We start from the raw sequence: 12,164 nt of genomic DNA, 5'->3' as shown, positions 1-12,164 counted from the left end.
CGAGAGTTGTGGAGCAGAGTGGCATAGCCTTCTTGGTGGGTGTGGCGGGAAGTAGATGAAACAACTCGGGGGCCGGGCGAAGCGGCGCTTCACTGAAGAGCGAAGGGGTGAAACCATCGAGAGGGAGGGCCAGAGAGTCATGGCGGTAAGGGGCGGGGGAGTGACCGATTATTCCAAACCCCGCTGCTGGAGGCGCGCGCTGGGGTGTAGAGGGCGTTCGGGAGGGGGCTTCTGGGCGACCGACAAGGACCGGGAGGGGGAAGGGCTCTGTCTGTAACCTTCCACGCATACGAATTTTGGAATTCTGGATCCTCTTCTGAGCTTCAGCGGAGGTCACTGCTGTCAGTTCACCAAACTGCGTGCGAGGCGTAGAGCAAAGTGGCAGGGGGGCGGGTGAGGTGTGCTAGAAAAGATTTGACCTCCTACCTTTCGGGATCTTACAGTCTAGAATCAGGCCCTGTCACATTTTATTGGGGGTGGAATTCGAGGAAATCTCCTTGGAGAAAGTAGCAGATGGGCGGGACTTCAACTGGAGAGAATGGAGGAAATAAATTAAAATGGGCATTCCGAGTCAAGAGAACTGCTTGAGCAAGGAAGAAGGAGGTTTGTATATTTGTTCAACAGAGAGTATTAGGAGCTAAGCCATTAAAGGTAGGTGGGCCCCGTATTGTGGAGGCAGAGCAGTTTTTACCTAATTCAGGGACCTGTTGAGAGCCAGTCATTGGAGGTGTTGGAGTAGGGAAAGTAGTAGGATTCAAGCAGATCCTTATGAAGAAAGATCTGGACCCCTGTGTAGCAGTTTGGTGAAGCAGGACGTGGAGACCCATTAAGATGCCACTTCAAGAACTAAAATTATTATTATTTTTTCTTTGCGGACCACTATTGTGGCCTCTCTCGCCGCGGAGCACAGGCTCCGGACGCGCAGGCTCAGCGGCCATGGCTCATGGGCCCAGCCGCTCCGCGGCATGGGGGATCCTCCCGGACCGGGGCACGAACCCGTGTCCCCTGCATCGGCAGGCGGGCTCTCAACCGCTGCTCCACCAGGGAAGCCCCTAAAATTAATTTTGAAGAGGCAATTTAGGTGGGAGGTAATAAAAAGCTAAACAGGACATTAGCATGTAAAGGAGAGGAGAGGATATTTGGAGTACATGACTCATAATAGCAAGGCATGAGGTTACTGACAGGTTGACAGAAGACAGTAGCTTCTTCATCCCCTCCTAACTCTGGCCAGTGGGCCCCTTTCTAACTCAGCTGGTCCCAGGGACCACAAAAATTCTGTCCATCCATTATCCTGATGTGAAGCCGGTTATATGGTTCTCTCAGGTTTAAGGAATCTCCAGACATAGTCGTCTGGCAAGAAACAGGTATGAACAGGATAATGAAAGGCAAAATGGAGCAACTGGCCCAGAGTCCCATCCCTTGCATTCCAACACCAACCCTACCCCACAAAGGGAGGATATTGAAGCACACAGTAATGCTGACCTGTCCTTCCTGCTCCCAGCTTCTGCAGGGGGGGAGGGGTGTGTTGAGGAGGAATTTCAGAGTCCATTTTCTAAACTAATCTTGTGCTTTGTCCCATCTCCACTGCTCCCCACCCCCAGGTCTTGAAAACGCCTTGGGGCCTGTAAGATTCAGTGTTTTCCTTTCAAGATGCCCCTCTCAGACTTTGTTCTGGCCCTGAAGGACAATCCCTACTTTGGGGCTGGATTTGGGCTGGTGGGTGTGGGCACAGCCCTGGCCCTGGCCCGGAAGGGTGCCCAACTGGGTCTGGTGGCATTCCGGCGACATTACATGATCACACTGGAAGTCCCTGCTCGAGACAGGAGCTATGCCTGGCTGCTTAGCTGGCTCACTCGCCACAGTACCCGAACTCAGCACCTCAGTGTCGAGACTTCGTACCTTCAGCATGAGAGTGGCCGCATCTCCACTAAATTTGAATTTGTCCCCAGCCCTGGAAACCACTTTATCTGGTAAGGTTGGGAACCAGAGAGGGCTCTGAGAGTGGAAAAGGAGAATGAGGGGAGGTGGGTTTGACCCATTCGTTCACCTCATTTTGACCATTCTTATTCAGGTATCAAGGGAAATGGATCCGGGTGCAACGGAGCCGAGAGATGCAGATGATAGACCTGCAGACGGGGACCCCCTGGGAATCTGTCACCTTCACGGCTCTGGGCACTGACCGAAAGGTCTTCTTCAACATCCTGGAGGAAGGTGTGGGATGGCACAGACAGGCTTTATGGGGGCGGGGGTGGTGGTTGCAGGGATGGGGTCTTCGACATCAAAGGAAGAGAAGTTTGGAGAGGAGGAACAGGAGGCTCTGAGACCATGGGAGCACTGGTGGCTAGGGAAACTGTTTTGGTTTTTTTTTTTTTTTTTTTTTTTTTTTTTTGCGGTACACGGGCCTCTCACTGTTGTGGCCTCTCCCGTTGCGGAGCACAGGCTCTGGATGCGCAGGCCCAGCGGCCATGGCTCACGGGCCCAGCCGCTCCACGGCATGTGGGATCTTCCCGGACCGGGGCACGAACCCGTGTCCCCTGCATCAGCAGGCGGACTCTCAACCACTGCGCCACCAGGGAAGCCCGAGGGAAACTGTTTTGGCACAGCTCTGCCTAGTAGTATGGCAAAGAGAAATTATTGGCTTTGTCTCATCTCTCCTCTCTCAGCTCGAGAGCTAGCCTTGCAGCAGGAGGAAGGGAAGACAGTGATGTACACAGCCGTGGGCTCTGAATGGCGCCCCTTTGGCTATCCACGCCGCCGCCGGCCACTGACTTCTGTGGTTCTAGAACAGGGTCTGGCTGACCGAATTGTCAGAGACATCCGGGAATTCATCGATAACCCCAAGTGGTACACTGACAGAGGTGAGAAGCAGCTGGGGTCTTCGCTAGGTTGTTTTTGATGTGGTATTAGAACAGGAGGGAACAGGCTGGTCTTTGTGGCCAGATATAAAGCTGTGGGCTAGCGCTTTATACTTGTGGGCAAATATAAAGCTCTAGGCTAATTCCCATAGACGAAGCGGGGAGAAAGGTTCTCTACGGCAATGATTTCTTCCAATGCCAGTCATCAGGCCTCCAAGGAGCAGAGTTGGGCATGAATGTGGACATGTGGGGCAGAGTACATGATTCATTTTAGGTCTTGACAATCATCCCGGCTGTATTCTTAGGCATTCCCTACAGACGTGGCTACCTGCTTTATGGGCCCCCTGGTTGTGGAAAGAGCAGTTTTATGTGAGTAGAGTCAAACTTCCCTTAACCCTCAAACTGGAGAGAAACTGGACTGGTGGGGTTGGAAAGGGAAATGAATGTGGGGAACAGGAACCGGGATAAACATGAGACATGTGGAACACTAGCAGGGTATGGTGAAAGGTTTAGGCCTCCGAGACAAAACTAGTACAGTGAGGAACAAGCAGCTGGGCCCAAGGACCAGTTCCCAGGTTGCCCATTACCTGTTATCCCTCCTCCATAGCACAGCCCTGGCTGGGGAACTGCAGCACAGCATCTGCCTGCTGAGTCTCACAGACTCCAGCCTCTCTGATGACCGGCTCAACCACCTGCTGAGCGTGGCACCACAGCAGAGCCTGGTGCTCCTGGAGGATGTGGATGCTGCCTTTCTCAGTCGAGACCTGGCTGCGGAGAGTAAGTGAGGGAAGTTGACGGAAGGGGGAGTGTTTCTAAATGAGGAACAGTGGAAGAAAGGAGAAATCCAGAGAGCTGATGGAGGACACCTGGGTTAGCAATGAGAGGCCACAAGACGCATTGATAAGTAGGGGGACATGGTAAGTAAGGAGTAGAAGGGGATGCTAATTTTAAGTAGGGCTATGATCACTCACGCTTTATCTCTGCCTTCTTCCAGACCCAGTGAAGTACCAAGGTCTAGGTCGTCTCACTTTCAGCGGCCTGCTCAACGCCTTGGATGGCGTGGCTTCCACTGAGGCACGCATCGTGTTCATGACCACCAACCATGTTGACAGGTGAGGAGTGAGGTACTCAAGACTATGAGGCAAGATTCCACCCCCTCACTATCTTAGGAGGATCAGGAGGTTCAGCGGGACCTTTTTTTTTTTTTTTTTTGCGGTACGCGGGCCTCTCACTGCTGTGGCCCCTTCCGCTGCGCAGCACAGGCTCCGGACACGCAGGCTCAGCGGCCATGGCTCAAGGGCTCAGCTGCTCCGCAGCATGTGGGATCTTCCCGGACCGGGGCACGAACCCGCGTCCCCTGCATCAGCAGGCGGACTCCCAACCACTGCGCCACCAGGGAAGCCCTAGCGGGACCATTTTTGGGGGTGCTGGTGGCACTGCTGCTAATGACTCTGCTTTTGCTGCCTTCTTCTCTTAGGCTCGACCCTGCCCTGATACGCCCTGGGCGAGTAGACCTGAAGGAGTACGTGGGCCACTGCTCACGCTGGCAGCTGACCCAGATGTTCCAGAGGTTCTATCCAGGGCAAGCAGCTTCCCTGGCCGAGACCTTTGCAGATCATGTCCTTCAAGCTACAACTCAGATCAGCCCTGCCCAGGTGCAGGGCTACTTCATGCTTTATAAAAGTGACCCTGCAGGGGCAATTCACAATGCGGAGTCTCTGAGGAGGTGACAACTGGGCTGTGCCCAGCCCTCTCCTCCTCTAGGAGATCAATAAACACCTGTCATGCTACTGCGTTCTCTGACCTCCCTCCTACCTTCTGATGTTGGCACTTGAGGAAAAAGCAGGGGCTATAAACACAGATGCCTTCAGGGGCCATCAGGTGTCCACATATGCAAATGCTGGGGGCACAGCCTGCCTTAGACAAAGGGGGCAGAAGAGAGACTGTAGTAAACAGGAAAGTACCATCCTCCACCTCAAGATATTCAAGTATAGACAGATAGATAAGATGTGGTTGTATGCACACTGGGTTGTGGGTCCTGCATATTCTTTTTTTTTTTTGTGGTACGTGGGCCTCTCACTGTTGTGGCCTCTCCCGTTGCGGAGCACAGGTTCCAGACCCGCAGGCCCAGCGGCCATGGCTCACGGGCCCAGCCGCTCTGCGGCATGTGGGATCCTCCCAGCCCGGGGCATGAACCTGTGTCCCCTGCATCGGCAGGGGGACTCTCAGCCACTGTGCCACCAGGGAAGCCCATGCATATTCTTCTTAAATGTTGGCCTCCACTAGTTTTCCTTGGAATCCACTATACTAGCTGAGATGTCAGACTCCTCTTTATCCAGACCCCGATTTCTTGGGAGAACAGACTTCAGAGCAATATTGTGGCTACTCTGCCATGCTCGTCTTGCTGGGAATTCAGAAAGAGATCTATACTTCACAGGCTAGGCACTACTGAGTAAGGAAAGCCAAACAAGGCCAATCTCTTTATTGTCCCCCCCCCACCCCCCACAGTACTGCTAGGAACCATCCTCCGGTTCGAGGCTCACGGGCTCCCTTCGAGGACCAGGCCGGTAGGCTCCCCGACCCCGAGGCAGGTGGCGGTAGGAAGAAGCCGGTGTCCGACCCTTGGAGTGCTCCCAGCGGGCACAGTCGCGAGTCCTGCGGGGCGGGGGACCCTGCCAGTTGCCATGCCCCTTTTCTTGGGGAGGACCTTCAACCCCTTGGTTACGGGACTCTGGCTTTAGGTCCATAGGCTCCTTGAGGGGCCCCTCAGGAGGTGGCAGTTCCTGGGTGTGACTGGTACCTTTGAGGGCATTGCACTCCCCTCCTTTTAGATGCCTCCGTTCGGCTTGTCTCCAGGGACCTCGACTGGCCCGGGGAGGATCTAGCATAGCTTTCTGGGTCTCGCCCAGCTTTTGCTGATTTGGCCCAGCCCCTGGAATCTTCTCACATGTGTACTGGGAGGCCACAGGCAGAGGAGCTGACAGGGTGGTCTGAGCAGTTGATGAGGTGGACTGTTCTGTGGCAAGGGTACTGGGTGGGTGGGATCCTCCAGAGGCATCTACAGCTGACTCGGGTTCCAACGGGGCAGGAGGCTAGAAGGAAGTGAGCAGATGCAGTGAAGGGGATGCAGTTCCTCAAAGCGGGGAACCGCAGGCCCCTCACCTAGAATCTGAGCCAACCGCCATCAGCCTATAACCTCCCAGGGTAGAACAAAGCTCACCCGAGGGCCACGGCAGAGGGGTGTTGGTAGGAAGGTTGGTGTCATCAGGGGAGGAGTGGGAAACCCTTCCCTCACCTGCTGGAGGCTGATGAAGTACCGGTTACGCTCAGCCTCAAGGTCAATGATGCCCCCCCTCTCCTGCTGTCTCTGGTAGAGCCTCTTGCGCTCTTCTTGCTGGCGCAAGCTCTCTGCATCGGGCTGGTACAGCTCCTGGAGGGAAAGGAGCAGAGTGGCACGGAGAGAAGAATCAACAGGAGAAGGCAGACTCGAAACCCCGGCTCTTCTAGGACTGCCTCAGGAGATCTGCTCAAGGTTCTTGGTTTTATCCCTCAGATTGGGCTCCCGAACAGAGTTTTGGACTTCTGCTGGGGTCCATGGCTTTACAGAGAGGGCCCAGGCAGCTTGAGGCCAATTCCAGAGACCCCATTCAAAGCAGACAAGATGCCATTATTCTTGGCTCAGATTAGCAGCGAATTGTCTTACCACGGGCTGCTGGGGTTCAGGGGCTGCTTTCAGCGAGGCGAGATCGTACACGAGTGGCTCTCTGCACACCGGGCACTGCACACCAACGGCCTTCTGAAAAGAGAAGTGAAATCGCACCCCTGCTTCCCAGCCTAGGGTGCTTGCCAGCTGCCCAGCCTCATCTGTAGAGGGCTGGGACGGAGGGCACAGGAATACCTGTTCAGCAGTGAGGGGGAGCAAAGCAGGGGCTGCCTAGCTAGAGGTCTGGGAACCCTCTGAAACTGTGTGCAATATGCTTACGTGTATGTATAAGGATGCCCCTTTTTCCTGGACAAAGGTGAGCTTTCGTTAATCTCAGAGGTACCTATGACCCTGAAAAGGCTAAGGCAGCCCTGGAGCGGAGGGGTAGAAGAGGGCATGAGGTCAAGCGAGCAGGGCCAGCAGGTCAACCTGTTTGGTTGCGGCGTGCTGCCATTCCCGTTCCTGCTCCCGCCCCTGGGCCTGCAGCTCCTGCTCCATGTGCTGGATGTACCGAGCCAGGCAGTGGCAGTGGAAGTAGTGGTAACAGGTGGTTTTGGTAAAGGCCTCCTTCTCCTGGAGGGTAAGGCACTGTGTCAGAGCTCGCCCCGAGCCCTCCACTGTCTGTCACAGCCGACCCCCAGGTCCCAAGAGAGTAACCCACCTGGAAACCATAGAGGCAGATGACGCACTGGCCATGGGGGATGTTGTTATCTGTGAGAATTTCCTTCCCTTTCTGAGAAGAGAGAAGACACTGTTCAAATAGGGAGGCAGGAGCCAGAACTGTGAGTGAAGCTTGTTGACTACTCCCAGGAGTGACCGGCGGGCCGCCTCCCACCGAGCCAGTTTGCCTTCTGTTCATGCATTTCTGTCTTGGTGATGCTCCCTCTGCTTGGAATCAATCCTCCTCCATGCTCACACCCCTCCCCTCCAATCTACCCAGCTTCAAAATCCAATTTAATTGTTTTCCCACTCATTAAGTCACTTTTAACACATCTTGGGGATGAAAATAAAACACCTTCGAGAGAAAAAAATGTTCAATTAAAACTCACATCTTCTGGGAGGCCTTTCCTGGTTATCCCCCTTTGAATATCTCTCCCTCAATGAGCCTGTTCTGGAGTCAGCTTTCAGAAAGAAAGTGAAGGCATGGACACCCCAAACGGACAGAGAATTCAAAAGGCATCAGGTTGAGCTATGAAATACGCATCTGCACTGTTGTTTAATAGCTAATACTCTGGAATTCCACAAAGTTCAAAGCTGCATTGTGGAGGCCTGACTTAGAAATGCTACAGTGGTCTATGCCCACTCTGACTCCAGGCCACCCACCTTCATTCTTTTCTGAACATTTTTCTTAAAAACTCAAAGTAGAGGAAAACAAGACTGTATTTGTGTTTTTGATCTCAAACAACAAAAGTTAGCTGTGTATATTAACTTGTAGCTCTAGGCATAGTTTCATGTGGGTCGTTTCCTTTACTAGGGTAGAAACTCTTTGAGGAAAAGAACCATGACTTTTTCTAGTCAGCTCCAATGACAGACTAGCTTTCAAATGTTCATTTATGGCTAGACCCTCCAGGCAAGATCTCTTGCCATTTTCAGTTGCCAATGCCAAGAGAACTTGGCATTGGCAACTGAAATGCACTGATAATGAAGCACGAAAAATTCAAGTTAAAGAGGAAAAAAATTTTCTGTCACGATGCTGGAATAGGCAACTTGGAGAAGCTATGGAACTGTCTTTGGGGAGATTTTTTGAAACAGAAGAGAGTCTCACCTTTCTGGAGCAGTTTAGGCTTACCTAAACAAGAACTAAATGAATGTCTCCAGACATATTTAAGATTCTAGGCCCATGGCCTCCCTTGAAAGAAACTGCTCTACCTGGAAGGTAAGGACATTTCCCCAGGCTAGCACACCTCTCACCTCGATGAGTTCATAGAGCATGGCAGTACCCAGCCCAGCCTCAGCCATGTGGCTCAGCGCCTGTGAGATCCTGTGGGGAGAGGGCAGAGCAAACATTAGGCCTGCCTCCTTCCCTCACCAGACTGAGCTGTATCCCAAATTTTCCCTGCCCAGCCCGACTTACTTGTGGATCTGTTCATCTGAGAGTCCTCGGGGGTTACGGATAGAGATCTGTGGCACCGCGTGGGGATACTAGAGAGAGAAAATACCACGCTACTGCTAATGCACTCCACCCCAAGGCCTCTCCCCTTCCTCCCTTTGCTGCCATAAAGTAGAGGCCTCACCTGTGCTGGGACCCGAAGCACCAGAGTGAAGCAGACATACTGTGAATCCTGGTCTTCTGCAGTGGCGGGGTGCAGGGTGATGCAGATCTCCCATGATGATGATCTGCAGGTGGATGAAGTGGAGACCTGGGATGTGACTGGGCAGGGACTTGAGAGCTGGGGAGGGTGGGGGTGAGAGAGTAAAGCGGGCAGAGGAAGTGAGCATCAGGCTCTTTCTTTGGGGTGATTAAAGGAATAGACTGTCTACATGACAGAAATATTATCTCAAATCAAGCCCCACAGATACTGCATGGAATCCTCTTACTACCAAGGGGACTCCTGCCCACCTCTAGTTGAATACATACCTGCCATTTCCTTTGACCACCTGTAGTTCATCCAGATAGATAGACTCTAACACTTCAACTTCAGAGGGAAGGACCCTAGAGAGACAGGGGAGATTGACTTACCATTACAACTCTCCCTATTAAAGCCTACTAAGGCCAATGAAGGCTGGCTTTGTAGAAAAATGGCAATCTGCATGAGTGCTGGCAATCTGCATGAGTGCATTCTCTTGCTAACCTCCATAAAAATGGGGGAAACATGTTTCCTTAATTTGTCAAGTGGCCAGGTAGAAAGCACAGGAATCAGTTTTACACATCATTTCTGCCAATAGATGAGGAAACAGATTCCCAAGAAGGTGAAAAGACTAGCCCAAATCTCAAGGCTTGAGGCAGGACTGAGATGCAAGCTAGGTTTCCTGACTCCCTGTTTAAGTTTCATTGTACTGTTGGTTGTTCCTTAGTGGCCATCTCTCTGACCCAGAAATATGACATCTATTGATTAGCACTAAGGTTACCAATACCACTCCTGGCTTTCCCTACACCGTTCATGGATCCCAGTGTCTACACACACTGCTAATACCAGTCACTGTAAACCTCCTCAAAGGAGATACCAACCTGAACAGAACAGATCTACATGCTGTAAAGGCTGTGCTGTAGTGGAAGAGCCATCAGCCTTGGAATGAGTAACAGGTACCAATCACTTACCAGCTATGTGATCTGAGTAGTTACTTGTATCTGTAAGCCTGAATTACCCTGTCCATCACATATAGATATTACCACCCACTCTCCACAGTTATCGTGAGGATGAAAGGTGATTTGTTTATGTCAAGTGCCTAATAGTATCTTGGCCATAGTAGCTAGTCTGTGTTCTTTTTTTTTTCCTATTTGTATTAACCTTCTCCCTTAAAAGGAAAGAGAGGTTGTAGTTAATATTCAATGTATTTATGATCCCTGCTGTCTGACTGATCTAGATCAACTTGTGCAGGTCAGGATCCAGTGGCCCCTCCACCCACCCGCTCCCCAGTCCAGAACTCTCTTAGGAAGAGATGTCAGTGTCTCTGCCATCCCTCAGAGGACACACATGTTTAATCACAGAAAGAGCAGTTGTAATGCCACTGAAGATGAGTTATTGGCTTGAGGCCACACCTTTACCCAGATAATACATGGAAAGATACATGCTTGGTTTGCTTTCTTATATTGCCCCTTCTTCACCAAGAGCAGGGCTGCCCTAGTGTGACATACGTGTGTGTGTGTTTGTGTGTGTATACATGTGTATGTGTATATATAGAGAGTGATTCTCAAAAATTTTTAAAGTCTTTTTAAGTCTTAGGCAGACACGTGAAAATATAAAATAGATAACGTAGGTAACAGTTGAGTACTTCTGATTGACATGAGCATTGGAGTCTTAGAGCACTGCAGGCTGGCTGTACAATCATTACGGCCCTCACCAAGGCACAACGTGTCCCCTCAGAATCTTAAATTCCCCTGAATAGGTTGAAAACAGCAAGTCTGCATGGTCTCAAAACAGGCCAGCACTGGCTGGGCTCCCTGAACCAATGAAGCACTGAGGTGTAGCCTCCATCAAGAAGCCCTTCAATACTTCACCCACCCGACCTGTGACTTGGGCCCTGGGTGTGAAATATGGAATGGGATGGTGGTAAGATGGTGACAATAAAAACGGGAGGGCTTCCCTGATGGCGCAGTGGTTGAGAGTCCGCCTGCCGATGCAGGGGACACGGGTTCGTGCCCTGGTCTGGGAAGATCCCACATGCCGCGGAGCGGCTGGGCCCGTGAGCCGTGGCCACTGAGCCTGCGCGTCCGGAGCCTGTGCTCCACAACGGGAGAGGCCACAACGGTGAGAGAGGCCCGAGAACCGCAAAAAAAAAAAAGGGGGGAGGGGGAACTGTACAATGTCCTAGAACTAAGAACCTGAGGTTTGGAGTCTGACAACCTGGATTCCTAGTCATAACTATGTACCTTTTGGCAGCTCATTTTACCTCTTCAGGCCTCATTTAGTCTCCTCAGGTGCCTACACCTCAGAGTTATTAATGAAAAGAAGGCTTAGGTATGTTACAAATCCATCCTGATCCTCTCAGATCCTTCTCTGAGGTGGATGTCACACCCACTTTTTTTTTTTTTTTTTTTTTTTTTTTACAGCTAAGGACACTGACTCATAGAAGCTAGGGGGCCTGGTCAGCATCACACAGCTAATAAAATATGATGTGAACCCACATTTATCTATTTCCAAATCCCACAGTCCTTCCATGTTCTGGTCCCTTGTGACGAATGCTTGAGAGAAGGACTAGGAGCGCTTTCCGTGAGGTGTAAAGCTTTATTCAGACAACAGCCTCATTAGTGCTGTCGGGAAGGGAGAAGGTTGAGGAAAGCCTCAAAGGAAATAGTCTGATCCGAGGGGAAAGGGGGACGGGAATTGGAGGACATTGGTTCTGGGAAGTAAGAGGGACGGGGAGGGGGGCGGAGATCTGATAAACAGGCATCCCCCGGGACCCTGAGCAAATCCACTTCAGAAGGCGAGAATGGGACGGGGTGAAGCCGGAGGATCGAACCGGATAAGGCACGGCCCGAACTAGCCAGGTCGGCGCTGATGCGGTCTCCTCCGGGTCAGACCAGTGCCCCTCCACCCACCCGCTCCCCAGTCCAGAACTCTTAGGAAGAGATGTAAGCGTCTCTGCCATCCCTCATCCCTCGCCCCGCCCCACGCGCCCGCCGTACGGACCGTCCGCGGCTGCCGCTAGTCCCCCGGACCGGATCCAGGCGGTCCTCCAAAGCCCATGACCCCAAAGTTACCAGTCCTCCTCCCCTGCAGCTGCCGACGCAGACGCCGCCATGTCTTCTGCGGCCCGCAACCGGAACCGGAAACAGCCTCCTGGCAGTCGGAGGCGGAAAGTAAAGCAGGGGCGGGAGAGTAGCTCTCGGCCGTTTCTAGGCAACCTCAGACTCCCGGTCCTTAGATGGTCCTGAGGGCCAAGGGATGGTTGGGAAATGCCCTAGGAAGTGCCTATGGGCGGCCCACCGTCTCTCCCACACCCCT

At 52.3% G+C, this 12,164-nt stretch overlaps 2 protein-coding genes across 5 annotated transcripts; one reads left to right on the top strand and one right to left on the bottom strand.

Annotated features, from left to right (window-relative positions):
- The first annotated feature begins 68 nt into the window (after positions 1-68).
- On the top strand, positions 69-4,644 carry BCS1L (BCS1 homolog, ubiquinol-cytochrome c reductase complex chaperone). 3 transcript variants are annotated; one of them, XM_060016107.1, is made up of 8 exons: positions 69-145; positions 1,602-1,970; positions 2,072-2,211; positions 2,664-2,858; positions 3,161-3,224; positions 3,463-3,632; positions 3,850-3,967; positions 4,333-4,644. In XM_060016107.1, exons 2-8 carry the CDS (start codon positions 1,651-1,653, stop codon positions 4,583-4,585), a joined length of 1,260 nt encoding a protein of 419 aa, XP_059872090.1. In that variant the 5' UTR covers positions 69-145; positions 1,602-1,650; the 3' UTR covers positions 4,586-4,644. The 3 variants fall into 3 exon arrangements, with proteins under 3 accessions (XP_059872090.1, XP_059872092.1, XP_059872091.1); XM_060016108.1 differs by lacking the exon at positions 69-145 and adding an exon at positions 363-603; XM_060016109.1 differs by lacking the exon at positions 3,161-3,224 and having other exon boundaries at positions 3,468-3,632.
- A 715-nt stretch (positions 4,645-5,359) lies between these two features.
- On the bottom strand, positions 5,360-11,976 carry RNF25 (ring finger protein 25). Of its 2 annotated transcripts, none has more exons than XM_060015541.1 (10): positions 11,921-11,976; positions 9,137-9,211; positions 8,793-8,895; positions 8,633-8,700; positions 8,470-8,539; positions 7,220-7,291; positions 6,988-7,131; positions 6,559-6,651; positions 6,151-6,285; positions 5,360-5,947 (listed from the first exon to the last, which is right to left on the bottom strand). In XM_060015541.1, exons 1-10 carry the CDS (start codon positions 11,959-11,961, stop codon positions 5,369-5,371), a joined length of 1,380 nt encoding a protein of 459 aa, XP_059871524.1. In that variant the 5' UTR covers positions 11,962-11,976; the 3' UTR covers positions 5,360-5,368. The 2 variants fall into 2 exon arrangements, with proteins under 2 accessions (XP_059871524.1, XP_059871525.1); XM_060015542.1 differs by having other exon boundaries at positions 6,559-6,648.
- Between the last annotated feature and the right edge of the window lie 188 nt (positions 11,977-12,164).

Source organism: Delphinus delphis, chromosome 7 (genome assembly GCF_949987515.2).
Source record: "Delphinus delphis chromosome 7, mDelDel1.2, whole genome shotgun sequence".
NCBI classification, from domain to species: Eukaryota; Metazoa; Chordata; class Mammalia; order Artiodactyla; family Delphinidae; genus Delphinus; species Delphinus delphis.
Note: the sequence above shows the minus strand (reverse complement) of the source record. Positions and strands in the feature narration are given on the sequence as shown.